The sequence below is a fragment of the Euleptes europaea genome, chromosome 5 (genome assembly GCF_029931775.1).
Source record: "Euleptes europaea isolate rEulEur1 chromosome 5, rEulEur1.hap1, whole genome shotgun sequence".
Classification (NCBI taxonomy): domain Eukaryota; kingdom Metazoa; phylum Chordata; class Lepidosauria; order Squamata; family Sphaerodactylidae; genus Euleptes; species Euleptes europaea.
The window spans coordinates 97,914,784-97,931,311 of NC_079316.1; the positions used below are offsets into that span (position 1 = coordinate 97,914,784).

General features: G+C 42.0%; 1 protein-coding gene across 2 annotated transcripts in view; it reads left to right on the plus strand.

Moving 5' to 3' along the window:
• ANK3 (ankyrin 3) overlaps positions 1-16,528 on the plus strand; it is a 301,245-nt gene that overhangs the window by 182,617 nt on the left and 102,100 nt on the right. The window contains exons 22-24 of one of the 2 annotated variants that reach the window (XM_056849508.1): positions 584-656; positions 778-840; positions 12,362-12,485. In XM_056849508.1, coding sequence (XP_056705486.1) covers positions 584-656; positions 778-840; positions 12,362-12,485 — 260 coding nt within the window. Of the gene's footprint in view, positions 1-583; positions 657-777; positions 841-7,987; positions 8,229-12,361; positions 12,486-16,528 lie in introns of those variants that run through there. The other variant, XM_056849507.1, reaches the window with a different exon arrangement.

Consider the following 16,528-nt stretch of genomic DNA (forward strand, 5'->3'; position numbering starts at 1 on the left):
GCCCTGATGCCGACTTCTACAAAGCATTTGCAGGGAGGAGGTAACTCTTTTTTTGATATTTTGTTATTAAATTCCTTTCTTGTTCCTGTGTTGTTTAAACTAAAAGAATGAACTGTAGGCACCCATATCCTCAGTAGTAGCATTGTTTTAGCTATGAACTCAGGGCTAAACAACACAGGAAACCAGGAGATCTATGAATGAAAGGACCTGCCCCCCTTTAAAAATCAGACACACCGAGAACCAATTCCAACCCAGGACCATGAAGGGATGGGGGGATTTAACGTTTATTCCCCCCAGAGCCTTTTTCCTAACCTGAAATAGCGCCTGAGAGTTGCTGTTTATGCCATGGTGGGATGAACACACAAATACCAGCATCAGTATCTATAAGTTTGCCCAAACCGTGGCAGTGTTTTGGCATGGAAAAAGAATATAGGAGGTAGACTTGTAAGAAATTACTGAACCAATGTATATGTGTATCACTGTGAGTGCATGAGGGAAATTGTCTGTTATTAACATTTGTTATTTCCTCCAAAATGCTATTGGTAGTTTCAGCCTGAAAGGATATTTCATTTGTCTTTTGCAGACCGTCACAGAAAAACATAAGATGAATGTCCCAGAAACAATGAATGAAGTCTTGGATATGTCTGATGATGAAGGTATGATATAATGGTGCTTCTCCTTATTTTTCATTGTTTATTGTAGCTTAACTTAATGGTAAACATGATTGTCATTCCATTTTTTAATTAACTGAACGTTTTGTCCACTTAAATCGTGCAGTTCGTAAAGCGAATGCCCCTGAAATTCTCAGTGATGGTGAATATATGTCAGATGTTGAAGAAGGTATTTCTAGAAATTTTTTTTGTATTGCAGTGACCTCTGCCCTTCAACATTTTCAGTTTCTGCCTAACATGACCAATCAATGCTGCATGTACACTACCATTTTAGGGAGCTGTTACATCTCAGATGAAACCCACCAGCCAAGTTGATTGTTTCTGTCAATGGTTTGTTTCTTTGTATGACCCCCCTGGTTAAATTCACTGAGAAGAAACTGCGTCGCTCAGTGTACTGGGGTAACATAATAGTTTGCATTACAGAAGTGCATCCTCACTACACTTTTAAAAGACTGTCACAATAATTATTCTTTTTTGCCTCCCTTGATAATAGGGAGTTTGATTCAAAGATGTAAGCATAAGGGTACTGACAGTGGTGGAACAGCCCTTTTATTGGTGGAGAAGAGGTAGATTTTGCTGGTCCCCCTCCAACCCCCACTTCACCGTCCACACTATTCATGAGTAGACGGTGACCCCAGGAGCAGAATTTGTGTGGGCTCGTTGGGATTCAGCAGGAGACTGGGAAGTCCGATACTCTGCTTGTGACACTTTGGATCCAGTCAAGGGGAAACTAGTCATCGAAGTTCTCTTTGCGCTGGAGTAGGGCTGCCTGATTCAGGTTCTGCTCGGTCTCCTGTACCTTTATAGAGTTGCATAGAAAATGTAATGGCACTTGGTACAGTTCCTTCTGTTGCTGGAAAGAGCTGCATCTTGGGAAATTCTTCTTTCTGTGCAGTACTGAAAGGTACAACAGCCGTTGGTTAAGGAGTGGCAGCCTCCAAACACTGGGAATGCCAAAATCAATGTAATTTATATAGAACCAAGTCTGGAATTTTTGCTGGAATGAACAAAATCTAGTATCTTTTATAACTGTTGTATGACCTGATAGTCTATTGGATTGCAATTCGTAAACTTGGTTCATTCATACACGGAGAAATCCTCTATTGTGTTGCTTTTATCTGATGCAACATTGTCTACACGTATTTTTGAATTTATGTAACCTGGAAAAAATAGAACTGCTAATTTTAAAAAGAAAGCTATAGGAGCCTTTTCAGGGCCTGTTCCCATGGCAACCACCCTCGAAGTGCTGAGATCTCAGCAACAGCAGCAGTTATTATAGGGGGAAATTGATTAGTGGTAATTTTGTAAGGAGCTTTCTTATACAGAGTCAGATTGTGGAACCTTCTAGCTCAATATTGTCTTAAATGAAAGGCAGAGGACTTTCCAAGCCCTGATACCTGGGTCTCTTAACTGGAAATTTAAGGATTCGAACCTGGGATCTTAAATGTATGCTATTCCATTGAACAGTAACAATAAGCACAGGACTCTGTACTTAGTCCTCTGGAGGGAACCAACGAAATACTACCCTGAGATAGTTGATGAATTTCAGTAAAAAGCATCACTGGTACATGGCCGTGTATATGCAGCAGACTTTACTTTCACTAACCTTCCTTATTAATTTTCTTAGCAATAGTTGTGCTTTGATGCACACTGTAGTTTTAATAATTACTGTAATTACTGAGGATAACCCTCTGATTTCCCCCCCAGACTTTTCTTCACTATGTTAATCAAATGCCATTAACCTTCTTAGGGCATTCTCTGATGTTATTGCTGCTTTTTTAATAAAATAAAATGTTTACGTATTATAATTTTATTCAAACTGATGTCTATTGTGGATATACAAGTATTGTTGAAGAAACCTGATAGGTGCTTATCGAAACGGAATGCACATGAAAAGATTACAGGGGTACTGTTTTAATATCCGGTCTTTGTTCTCAGTTATATAGCGGGTTCTGGAATTACTTACTGAAATTGTTGGTGATACATGGCCTAAAACAAAAAAGCTTTCATAGATTAAAAAACTATAAAGTATGGAGGACTATATAAGCTATTGGAGTCCTGATGTCCTTCATTAAAGGTTCTCTGTAATTCCTTCGAAAGCAGGTTTGATGTACTAGACAGCCTGTAGTTCTTCTATGCAGAGATGACCTTCTCTATATTCTTTTCTTATAGCCTGTTGATGGTTAACCACAAATGTTTGCTAACAGCCCATTCCTGAGCCTAGACGTGGCCAGGGACGGCATGGCCATGGCACTGCCGCAGCACCTCCAAGGAGGTTTCGCAGCCGCAGCGAGCAAAAAAAGGGGATTTTCGTGCTAAAAATAAAAAAATGGGGGGAAACAGTGAGGCTGCGCCATAGGAAACAGTGAGGCTGCACCACCAAAAAGGTGGCACAGCAATGCTGCAGCATAAGGCGGAGTTCCCAGCCTGAAAGGGGTTTGGAGGCTGCCTAATGGCAGGAGATGCGCTAGGAGGACACTGGCAGGAGGCCGCAACAGCGTACTAGGGCACTGCTGCCATGGCAGTCCTAGGGGGCTGGCGTGAGTGCCCCTATGCCGTTGTCCGTGCCAGTCTGCACAGCGCAAATAGGGGTCACATTGCCTCCTATGCCCATTCGGCCCCCAACCTCAGGAATGGGCTGTTAGTTGGCAATTTGGCTGCCCTTTATCTGCAGCCATTTTGGAATGCATCTTGAATCACATGGAGGGCGGTGAAATGGGTTTCTCCAGTTTGTAGACAGGTTGTGAAAATGCAGTTTTACATCTGACAAATTAAGTATTTGGGATTTTGAAGAACCAGATAAATGTGACTTAGAGACTAGCACCATTTGCCTATGTGTTGTTTCTGCACCCCTGTAATGATAGCTCAAGCTATGTTTGTGTAAAGATGATTATCTCAAAGGCACAGCTTCCAGAGGAAACATACCCTGTAAAATCTACTTTGAACCTTCCACTCTTTAAGAAAGAGGGAGTACAAAATTATATTTTCACATTAGTTTATAGTTGCCTTATATATATGATGCTCATGCATTCAGACTATCATAGCAAATATTACAGCTTTAAGTAATTATCCTGAGTGTTTGCTCCTGCGAACTATTGAGGTGAGCTTAATTTGTGTGTTGCCTAAACCCTAAAAGATCCAGATATTCTGTTCTGGCTAATCAGTTGTACTGAGCCTGGGTCAGGAGGGTAACAATAATTGCTGTACGAATAGAATGTTCCTACCTAGCATGTTTTGTACTCCTTGCTTCATTCATCTTCACAAGAGCCCTCTGTAGGGACAGAGTTTAATATAGAAGAGAGGGTGAGTGATAGGCAACTAACTCAAGCTACTTAATTTGTTTTTAGCAAACTAATTCTTTTCTAAATTATGCTGTGATCATTCTGAACTAATTCTGGTACATCTACCACTAGCACTGGTAGGGAGGCATTTCCCTTATCCAGATGTGAATGGTGATTGTCCACCAGAGCCACTAAAGCCATCTCTGTCCCAAAGCCAAGACTGAAAGCAGATTGAAATGGGTCAAGGGTAGATATGTCATCTAGATATTTCTGTAACTGTTCAGCCACCACCATGTTAAATAATCTTGTCCCAAAAGGGCAAGTTATATACTGGTCTATAATTAGCCAGCAATGATGACTTTTTCAATAAAAGTCTTACCACTGCTTTCTTAAGCTTTTTTGGGAAAATCCATCAAACAGTGAAGAGTTACAACTGTATATAATGTTAAGGTCAGTATTTGGATGGGAGACCACCAAGGAAGTCCAGAGATGTTACATAAAGACAGGGAATGGCAAGCTACTTTCTCTTGCCTTAGAAACCCTACAGGGTCGTCATAAGTCAGCTGTGATTTGATGGCACTTCCCACAACGTGTTCGTTCATAATAAAATCCATAAACAAAAGCCACATAATACAGTTTATGAAGACAGCCAAAATGACAAAGGTCAGTGTGCAAGCTGTCAAATTCTCCAGAACCCTTCTTAGATAAAGTAGAATGAATGTTCTTAAATATATTCCAATTTTTTTTACACTTTAATCTTAAAATATATCCCAACATTGCCGAGGATTCTGCCCTGCTACCAGTAAAAATGACATAGATGCACTAAAGTGTGCATAATTTTGAGGTTCTTTTATCATATGGGTGCAAAGAGGATGTAGTAATAGCAGAATCAGTCAGTTCTTCTGTTACTGGAGAACACAGATCACAACAGCATCCCTCTCCCCTAATGGTTAGCCCTTCATCAGGTCCACATTAATTAATGATTGAAATGCAAACACTCTGGAGGTAAGCTGTCTTTGCTCTCAGAAAACAGGAAATTCCTTCCAAGATAATTGTTTAAGGAGAATGTCTTGTTTACCTGTTTTAGTTCTTGCCTGTAATCCTTCCAGCCTGGTGTAGTGGTTAAGAGCGGTGGTTTAGAGCAGTGGAATCAAACCCAGTTTGATCCCTCACTCCTCCACATGACTGGTGGACACTAATCTGTTGAACTAGATTTGTTTCCCTACTCCTACACATGAAGCCAGCTGGGTAGGGTTGCCAACCTCCAGGTAATAGTTGCTAATCTCCTGCTATTCCAACGGATCTCCAGCTGATAGACATCAGTTCACCTGGAGAAAATGGCCACTTTGGCAATTGAACTCTATGGCATTGAAGCCCCTCCCCAAACCCCGCCCTCCTCAGGCTCCTCCCCCAAAACCTCCCACTTGTTGCCAGGAAAGACCTGACAACCCTACAGCTGGGTGATCTTGGGCTAGTCACAGCTCTGATAGAGCTGTCTCAGCCCCACCTACCTCACAAGGTGTCTGTTGTGGGGAGGGGAAGGGAAGGTGATTGTAAGCCAGTTTGATTCTTCCTTAAGTGGTAGAGAAAGTCAGCATATAAAAAATAACTCTTCTTCTCCCTCTTCCTCCTCCTCCTTTTTATATTCAAATCTACCCCAATGTTAACAAAGGAATGTCTTTGCTTTAAATAAGCCTGGGCTTTAACATGCTTTTCTTCCAGGTGTTACAAGAGCACTTGGCAAAGGTGTGGGTAGCCAACACGCCGCCAGATTTGTGTTATAAACAAGTTTAAAAATTTATACAAATAATGAAGCTTTAACTTCATGCGTGAGCCTCTTACTTGAGGCATCTTTCTGAACACAAGTTTGAAGAGAGGAGTTTTTTTGTATAGTTCTTCCAAGTGAGAGGTGTTGTTTACTTGTGCCTTTTTAAAGGGGAAGCTACTTTTTGTAAACCGATAATACAGTAATAGGATGTGGTTTTCATTCAGTGGCCTCAGGTAAGTAAACGCAGTATTTAATTACTTGTCTGACAGTGCAATCCTAAGGGAGGTGTAGTTGCAGCACACCTGGAGATGGCACAGTCACGGTGCAGCCAGCGACCCAACCGGGAAAATTCCCCCAAAGCCCGTGAAACTGCTGCATGCAGTTCCAAGGGCTGTGCCACCATTTTTGCAGGGGCAAGTCGACAGGGCGAAAGGGCTCAGGGAGCTGACTAATGTCAGCCCTTCCCCTGGGAACGCCCCCTATGGCGGCAGCGCAAGCCCCTCCACTGGAAGTGCGCAGCTGCTGTGGCTGTGTCAACACCCATGCATCAGTGTAAGTGGCCCAGCACCAGTGTTAAAGTTGCCAACCTCCAGGGAATAGCTGGAGATCTTAATTTCTGGCTTGGCCAGTTATGCTGTAGTTCCCCTCTCCTCTTTGGCCATAATTTGGTGTTGGTGTCTGTGTGATTTTGCCATCAAGTCACACCTATGTTGACCTCACAGCTTGAATTCTGGGGGGGGGGGGTGAGTAGCAGGTTGCCAACTTCCAGGTATTAGCTGGAGTTCTCCTGCTATTACAACTGATTTCCAGTTGATAGACATCAGTTCACCTGGAGAAAATGGCTACTTTGGCAATGGGACTCTATGGCATTGAAGGCCCTCCAATCCCCACCCTCCTCTGGCTCCACCCAAAAAACCTCCCACCGTTTGCGAAGAGGGACCTGGCAACCCTAAGCAGGTTTGAGTTTTGACAGTCAAAATGCATACTAGGATCAGGAGTGAATGGCCTCCTTTGGAAGATGAAAGAGTTTGAACTATCAGTCTTGCCTACAATTCCGAATTTACATTTCACTTGTGATTTTGTATGTTTTTTGTGTGTATGCGTGTTTTAGTTCATTTTTAAAATTGCAACATTTCTCAAACTGCAGGAATAAGGTGAGCTAGAAATATAATTTTTAAAAGAGCGCCTTAATTTCAGTAGCCAGTAATATGACTAGCATGTTACAAGTTGAACAGTGCTATCCTAAGAACACTTTTCTGGGAGTAGCCCTGCTGAATAAACTTGAGTAGGATACTGAGTAGACCTGCTTAGGGGACTGCAGAGCAATTTCCCAAGGACATCCAAAGTCCGAAGCTAGCCTATCCCAAATGGGTGCAGTTGGCTAATAAACCTCAGCGTTAGCTATAGATTCAACACATACCAGTAGCCTGTGAATTTTGTGTGTGGGGGGGATAAATCCTCTGTTTATAAAAGAGGCAGATTCAGACTACAGGCAAAAAAAACCCTCAGGCTTTCCACTACCGGAGATGACTTTTCTACACTGGCGGATGCTCCATCTGACTGAGGTTCTCTCCCTTTAATTGCCTCCTGGAATGAGACTGTTGCTGAGGTTAATGGTTAACAGAACCAGACCTAGTCACCAGTATCTCCATCAGTGAGTGAATGGGCTGGGGGCGGGGGAGAGAGTGTTTGTATGTTACCTTTTGGCCTGGGGAAGAGGAGGCTTTTCCGATTTGGGTTAAGAGGCAAGCAGGAGCTTCTTATCCTTACACCTCTGGATAGGAAGATCTGCCGCTGGGTTTCTGGTGGTTAGTCCCTTCCCTTCTCCACGATCGCAAGCTTCTTTCTCTCTTGGCCCTGACTAGGAACCAAAGTTAAGACACTTAAGATGAAATTCCAGCAAGACCCTACGAGCCATGTGCATTGCTTTTTCTGGCCAAATCCATCCTGTCCCAGTGCCTGCATGCTTTAACCTACAAGGGTTGGTATCAAATTACAGGGAGAGGGAGAGCAGGAGAGAGGGGGGGGAAAAAACGACACCCAGGCTGTGCCCTTATTTACATACAAATAACTCAAGCGCTTGTCTGCATGTCACCATTCAAGTCCTGTTGGTAGCAGCTTGCCGGAGAAGTTTTCAAATCCAATCGGAGGGTTTTTTGAAAGGATGTAAGCATTTTTTTTTTAAAAGGGAGGTATTTTTAACCTCCAACAACGGCTGTCAGTTTGGAACTAAAGTTTTTTTTTGGGGGGGGGTTCATAGGACAAAGAGACACATTTTTGTAACATGCATGCGCTGGAAGAGATCAAGATGTTAAGACGAGCACAGTTGGAGTGTGGAAAGTGACTATGAAACCACGGAGATTAGGTTCTTCTACCGGTTTGGAGATTAACTCTAAAGCACTTTTTAAGAAGGAATAGGACTAATAGGAATTCTCGGACACATCAAGAGGCGGAAAAAAAAAAGAGACCTATTAGCAACCAGGCGGGTGAAAATGGCTTTCCAAAACAGTAAGACTTTTCTACCTTTAGCATTTACTGTGATTTTTTTCTTTTTTCCTGACTATGGTGTACTCCTGTGCAAGATCTCGACGGACTTTTAAAACGGTTACTTAAAATAATCACTGTTGCCAGGTCGCAGGAAGAAAGTTGATCTGTTATTTTCGCAATTGCAAGGCAGCAGCTAGCTAAAGGGGGGTATTTTTAGACCTGATTGGAAGTTTAAAAGAGGGGCCTCCTCCCCCCCCCTCCCCCCCAGCAAATGAATGTTTGACTTAAACTCGGTTGAACCAGTAGAAGTGGAGGCGCACACACACACACACAACCGCACACACACACAAAATCAGCCACTCTGGGAATGCTCTGTGTGAACCCTCGTTTTCAACTGTGTAACTTTGCAAGAGTCCAAACATTTGTGTAAGCAAAGATGCACAAAATAACCTGCCGTATTCCAAGTTAAACAGGAGGCAGGGCGAGAGCCCTAAAACCACAAGGGCTTATTTTAGAATATCTCTGTCACTGGTGGAATGACATAATAGGGTGTAGTTTAAATGGCTGGAAGAAAGTTGTTATGCTTAACCCTTCCGTTCTGGACATTTTTATGTTGATGTTAAAAAGGACTCATTTTTGTTCCCAGCAGTTTGGTGGATTTGCGAAATGTTGTCTTTGAAAAACGGGCCTCTAGTTAAGTTGATAACTCAGTGCTGGGTTGCATAGCTGCTTCGCAGGTGATGTTTTTCTTAAGGGAGATAAGTAGGCATCATTGCGTGGTCCAACTATCAGTTTTTGCGGCACCAGGGAGATCTGGCAGTCATAGCTTTCTGGCATACGTGCAGGTAGTAGAATACCAGACATATGGACGATCATCCTACAAATACATTGTTTCGTGATCATCCTGTGCTACATGCATGTGCGTGGGTGTGGGGGGAAACGGCATGGGTGAAATAGCCCTGGCCCACAGTTGATTATTTTAGTACCAATTCAGTCTTATATTTACTGTTTGGGGGTAATTCCTTTGAGTGGTTCCTGTGCCTCTGAACCCATACCTACATCTGGACTTGGAATACATAATTCAGAAGGAAGACGAACTGTGAAGGATTCAGGTGTTATCTTCTGAACCCCCATACCTGTCAGCAGCCCTTCAGTAAGGAACCACACAGGATCCTGGGATACAGCTGTCCACACAGGAAACACACAGGATCCTTGGACACATTCCCCCCCCCCCACTCTTGCTATCGGTGGGGGTCTAGGGCTGCCAGGTCCCGCTTCACCCCTGGTGGAGTTTTTTGGGGCGGAGCCTGAGGAGGGCAGGGTTTGGGGAGGGGAGGGACTTCGAAGCCATAGAGTCCAGTTGCCAAAGTGGCCATTTTCTCCAGGTGAACTCTTATCGGCTGGAGATCAGTAGTAATAGCAGATCTCCATCTACTACCTGGAGGTTGGCAACCCTAGTTGGGGGCTGATCTGTTGAACTCTGGACCCATGGTGGCATTTGGGATTGTTTTATGCCATCTATGAAATGATGTTTTAACTGATGCTTTAAGGATTTATGTATTTTAAGAGGATATTACCCACCGTGAGCCTGGCTTGCTGGGAATGAGGGCGGGCTATAAATTTGAAAAATAAAATAATTATGCATCCCACTGCAGTATACATAAGGATCTGTGGATTAGGTAGCTACTCCAACATTGGCATTAGAAGATGACTCAAACAGAACCCTTCGTTATTCGCATTAAGGTGGATCTCCGTGGCTTTGTTATTTAGCAGAGTGTATCCTAAATTCCTGTACCTCCTGAATTTCTTCTACCCTTTCTCTTCTACTCATATAATATGTTAATTATATTTGCCTATGAAATCACACACACACAATCACTCAAATTGAATATTGTAGATTCATAACTTCCAAATCTTAATTGAATGTTCTGCTGGCCATTCTGAAATCCCTTGTGCTTTTGATGAATCCACTTAAGTGGTTATGCTTATTAGAACAAGCAATGCAGTCTGGTGACAACTACTTTTTCAAAGGACTCTTTTTTTGTGCCAGATCGTTTGTATACTTGCAATATTGTAAGCTTTTGGTACCAAACTGTCCGTATTTCTCGTAAGGAAAATATTGATGCTCAAGTATGTCTGCACAGACATAACATATGATCAGAGGTGGGACTGGTGGGAGGAAACATGAATCCTTACCACTGTCCCCTTGCATTAACCAGGTTGTAAAGCTGGTTTCAAAACCCTGGTTAACAGTAAACGCTGGTTATGGGTAGGGACTACAGGAGGAAGCCTGTCATCCCACAGCCAGCTCCTGCAACCATGGTTTAAAGGATTTATTTATTTTATTAATCTTATATCCCATCCTCCCCATCAAAGCCGGGCTCAGTGCAGTTCACAACATCATTGACTCCAACAAAATAATCATGTTACCATAAAATTACAATAAAATAATGTTTAAACAGTGCTTATAAGTAAAAACTGGCCCCATAAGCAGAATCAATAAAGCATCAATGATAAATATATAGGATGCCACTCCCACTATAGCATATAAGCCACAGCAGGGCCTGTGGGCCATCAGGTCCCCCAAGGTAGTTAGTAATAGGTTCAGATGGAAGTGAAGGTAGGGGCGGGTATCGAGGCCCAGCACTGATGGAGAAATTGTAGCTGGCCTCAGCCATAGGCCTGGTGGAATAGCTCTGTCTTGCAGGCCCTGCAAAACTCCTTAAGGTCCCGCTGGGCCCTGAACTCAATAGAGAGACTATTCCACCAGACAGGGGCCAGGGCCCTGGCTCTGGCTCTGGTCAAGACCAGCCGGACATTCTTTGGGCCAGGGACCACCAACAGATTATTATTTGATGAGTGTAATGTTCTTTGGGGGGACATGACAGGAGAGGCAGTCTCACAGATACGAAGGTCCCAGACTGTATAAGGCTTTAAAGATCAAAACCAGCACCTTGAATCTGATCTCGTGTCCCAGTTGGAGCCAGTGCAGATGACCGAGCACTGGCTTAATGTGTGCCCGCAGTGGGGTCTCCGTAAGAAGCCTTGCTGCGGTGTTCTGTACCAGTTGGAGTTTTTGGGTCAGTCTCAAGGGCAGCCCTACATAGAGCAAGTTACAATAGTCCAAGAAGGGTTGTGTTACTCTGTACCAGTTTTTGCTGTTTATACAGCTTTTAAGACTACAACGCTCAAAAAGTAGTGCTGCAGTGAGCTTAAAACTATATACTTCTAGGATCCACAGAAACTCGTATCTCATTTGTCCAAAATTGATTGCATGTCTCTTTGGTTAGGGGGTTCTTTTCTGTTAATGTTCTGGTCCACACTGCACAGTTTTGACAATAAATTGTAGGGAGTAACAGCCAGTTTATAGTAGAGATGAATTTTTTTGGCCAAAATCTGCGCCAGTTCAGAGGAAGTTTTCTGGGCCGAATTTGCACCATCCCAGCTTTAGTTCTCCAGGACTGTACAATAATGAATCAATCACGATCGTTCTCCTATAATAAGGCAAGATGTTTTAAGCAGACTTAAGAGGATGAACTTATCTACTGTTTTGGAGGTAAGGATTTTGTAACAGAATGTTTTTCCCCCCTCATAAAGATTTCAGGTTGGCAACTGGAAGCTCCAGGGGCCAATCCAGCCTTCCAAGGAGAATAATCTGTGCTCTTTTTTCCCCAGCTGACAGTTTGGAGGTGAAAGAGCAATCTAGAGGGAGTGGTGACTGGTGCAATAGGATGAGCCAGAAGGCCACCTTGGGGAGGATGGCACATTGGCTCACCTCACTCTTCACAATGGCCAACCAACAAAACCAGTTGCTGACTAGGATCTTGGCTGTGTCAGATGCTGAAGAACACCCCTTAATTCATAATCCTTTTGCCTGAGATTGCTAGAAAGATCAGACTGGTGTCACACCTGATATAAACCAGCCAAACTACTGGATTTGCAGGGATATCTTTAGATTAATGCCTGAATGGGTTTTTTAAATGTCATGCAGATAACAGATAATTGACAGTTTAATACCAGGATAGGCAAAAGCCTTAAGGAATGCAGCAGGTTTACTTTCTAGCAACCAGGCCCAATGAATCGCCAGGATGGATTAGCTAAGCAAAGCCTCAGACTCTGTAGCTTCTGATTTCAGCCTTCTTTTGTGCCGGCAGGTGAAGATGCCATGACTGGAGATACAGACAAGTATCTGGGGCCTCAGGATCTCAAAGAACTCGGAGATGATTCTCTGCCTGCAGAAGGATACATGGGCTTCAGTCTAGGCGCCCGATCTGCCAGGTATTCAGGACGTGGTTCACATGTTTATTTCACACCAAACACCGGTGCATTGTTTTCTTAATTTATTATGTTACTTGTTTGTTTGTTTGTTTTAAAAGCTAAATGAAATTCCAGAATTTGACTGCCCTGATTGCGCCAGATCTTTCAAATATGCATCCTTTTTTTTTTCCATTTTGTGCTCTCCCCTTCCCCAACCATGGTGGCTTTGTTATGGCAATAGTTGAGAGCAAATTAATTCTTCACTTTTTTTTCCTGGCATCTGCTTATGCTCTTGATATGTCAAAGTATTTATTTCAAAACAGCTGGAAGCCCATGTCTCTCAGCCAGATCATTTAGGCTGCAATGACCATTTAGCAGGGGAGGGGAAAAGGCATTTGTTCCATCACTTGATCGTAATTTTTTGCCCAACAATGAAAATTACATAAGCTTATGCCAGAAAAACTGAAGGATAGTGCTTTGGCTAGTCTAATTCCTTTTGTTTCCCAAAATGTGCAGGTGGAGAATAATTTGTTAAAAAGCCTAAATCTGTTTGCAAATTGTATTGCTACTTAAATCGGTTGCAGTGTTTTGTTTCCAAAGGAACGAGCAGTTTTCTTACAAGGGGAAAGAAAATAGGTCAAAGATTACACATGACTGATGGCAGCCTTTCCCCTTCACACCATGCAAACATTTATATGACCAGAAGTTTCAGCTCCAGATTTCCCACATTGTCTAGCATCTGAAACAAATGAGGCACTACAAATAATTCAGAGGATATTTCCAGTTATGGATTTAGTAGCCTGCTTACGGACAGTAGAAGCTAATAATTAAACCTCACAAGCCTGAGCCCTGAGGACTTTTTCCTATAGTTTTAATGATCTGTTGTAAAAAGCTCTTTCATTGTTTAAGAGGGAGTAGCACCTCCCACAAGGTAAAAACTTGGGCATTTGTATCTTTTCTGTCTTGATCATTTTGACTTGTTGGTACTGAAACATGTCCCCTCTATTTTCATTGTATCATAAATCTTTCAGACATTTAACCAACTTTCTTTTTAATTACATATGAACAAGGCATCCTGGAAATAACCATACTAGAGTATTTTTGAATGTTTTTAAGCTGTCTTTTGTTACTTGTCAAGGTAGCTTAGAACCTCGCTTTCTATTTCTGTTTATTATATATTTGTTTGTAGAGTAGCAGTGCCACCTAAAACTGGATTACACCCTTCTAAGTCCATTGACGCCAGCGGCTTAGAAGGACATAACTCTGTTTGGGATTGTGCTGTTCTTCAACAATCTATACGTTGCGGCTGTAGTAATGCTTCACAGAGAGAATTTACTGGGCAGTATTTAGTGGATTAGGGAAGGCCCCAACAACAAGTGGTATTATGAGCACTGCTTTCTCTCCTGTTGACCTGAAATCATCAGTTGTATTTGCTTATATTTTATTCCTTGCGACAGCCTTAGAATTCACATAGTTTCAGAATACCATTATTCATTGCTGTGTACTCGCGCTTACATCTGCAGTATCTTTCGTGTATGTTACACTCAGAGGAAATACCACAAGCTCAAAACACACATTACAGGCGCCATATTGGCTCCATTGGGAGTTTCATGCATGCAAGTGTGTTTAGGATTGTCGCTTTAAGTGTGTTTGTGAAACACAGTGCTTTTCTCGTAGTCTGCCTTTTTACCTCAGCTTATCTGCTGTAGAACCCTACCACAGTAGAACCCTATGGAGACTATGCCATAGAAGACCCCGAACACTCCAACTCTGTTATGCATTACAGTGGAAGACAGCAACACCTAACACTCCCCTGTCCCCCACTAAGCACTCTATCAGGCTATATATGCCTAGTGTTGGGTGACTTTCACACACTGGGGAACTTGGTTCTGTAATACCCACCCACTGCAACCTCCCTGTGCGATCTCATTGACGTGATGGTGAGATTTCCAAGGCTTTCAGTCCTTGAGAGGTCTTCAGCATCCATGCCTGGACCTCCTCAACAGGTGTGGCTTCTACCCTTCGGCTGGCACTACCCAGGAGCACTGATGAGGCAGAAACTGCTGGGATGTCACTTCCTGTTTTAGAACAGGACGTGATGTCATGATGCTCTAGCAATTTTCAGACCTCTGTGGTGAAAACTTTAGAGATTAAAAATTTCTCTAGTGTTGTGATGGCACTCCCTGTTCTGAAACAGGAAATGACACCAGGACTCTCTAGGAATTTCCAAATTGTTTTTTTAAGAGAATTTATTAAGAGAAAATGAGAATATAACAATAAAAGAAAATGGAAATATAATATTACTAAAATACTTACAATACACATCTGGGATCTCTGTGTAAGAGATTATTTGTAAATTTTTAAACCAATGTAAATACTTATCAAAATCTTTTAAATTATATTTAATCCATAAATGTTATTGACTCTAATAATGATTTCCCTACTATTAATCTGATCCCATGCTCCAATTAAGGTATTTATAACCCCATAATCATAATAATTTCCTTTATATTTTTTATCAGTCCACAGCCATTTTCCAACTGGGAACTTTATAAAATCTTGTTCCAGAACTACTGAAGAAATATTATCTTCTAGAGCCAACCAATTCTTTAAACTTTCTATTTTTAGCGGCAAAGTAATACCAATAAAAATTCGGATATCCCATTCCTCTATTCTCTTTATAATCATATAAGTTATCCCTTTTTACTCGTGCTTTTTTGTTTTGCCAAATAAATCTGTTACAGATTTGTTGCCATTCCATAATAATTTTCTTTGGAATTTCAATAAACAGATTTTTAAACAAAAAAAATTAACTTAGGTAAAATTTTCATTTTGATTAAATTGATTCTTCCAGAGAAGGATATCTTAAATTTCGATAAGTTTTGAACTTGGTTTTTCATCTTACGTGTAACTGGGTCACAGTTTAATTTTAGATTTTTCTTTGGGTCTGCATTAAACCATATACCTAAATATTTAACTTGGTCTACTATTTTCACCTCTTCAAAACTTTTTATGCTAATCTCCTTAGGAATTTCCAAATTGTTATGGTATTTATGATACAGATTTGAAAATTCCAAGCACATCATGAAGTCACTTTCTGTTTTGAAACAGGAAGTTACTTCCCAACACTGTCACCCCCATTTCCCACACTGCTCCACTGAGGGTTAGGGTTGCCAACCTCCAGGTACTAGCTGGAGATCTCCTGCTATTACAACTGATCTCCAGCTGATAGAGACCAGTTCACCTGGAGAAAATGGATGCTTTGGCAATTGAACTCTATGGCATTGAAGTCCCTCCCCAAACCCCACCCTCCTCAGGCTCTGCCCCCAAAATCTCCCACCAGTGGCACATTGCCAGGAGGTCCCCTGCCAGCACTATATAAGTAGCAACTCTGGTCTCAAAACATCTGTCCTTTGTGACAGGTCACACACTGGATCTGGTTTTGTGTGCTGATTAGATGCAGTGGATGGTGCAGCAGGGGATCTTTCATTTAACTCTGTCATGCACCAATCATCACCTTGTGAGGTTTAGGTTCACTTTTACTTATACCATCTGTTACAAGTGTAAAAACCACCGGTGGTTTGAAAACCACTGTGTGTAGCCAAAAATACAAGCTGGTTATCACATGGTTGATTCTGAGTGTAACATTAAAGCAATAAATTACATTAAATGCCTACGTCAACCAGCCATGGCATTATGCTTTTTTCAGTGTCTGATTCTTTGCTTTCTATCTTTCCTTGTTTCTTTCCCCCTGTACATTTCTAAAAATAGTCCTAAGGTCAGGTAAGAAAGCATGGGGCCCTTGTGACATTTCTCGGCTTTTACCATTTCTAATTTTTTCATCATTTTCCTCCCCCCCCTTCAGCATTCTGTTGTGATGTGCATTTATCTGTTTTGCTCCATTTTAGATAATATTATTTTGGTTACAGCACCATAATGTATGATCTGATTTCATTACATTTTGCATAGGGAAGGATGGTTTTAATAATACTTCAGGGGCCAACTGTGCTTTATGTCCAAGTCAGTGGAATCTCCGAGCATCAAGAGAAACAATCTAAGTGGGA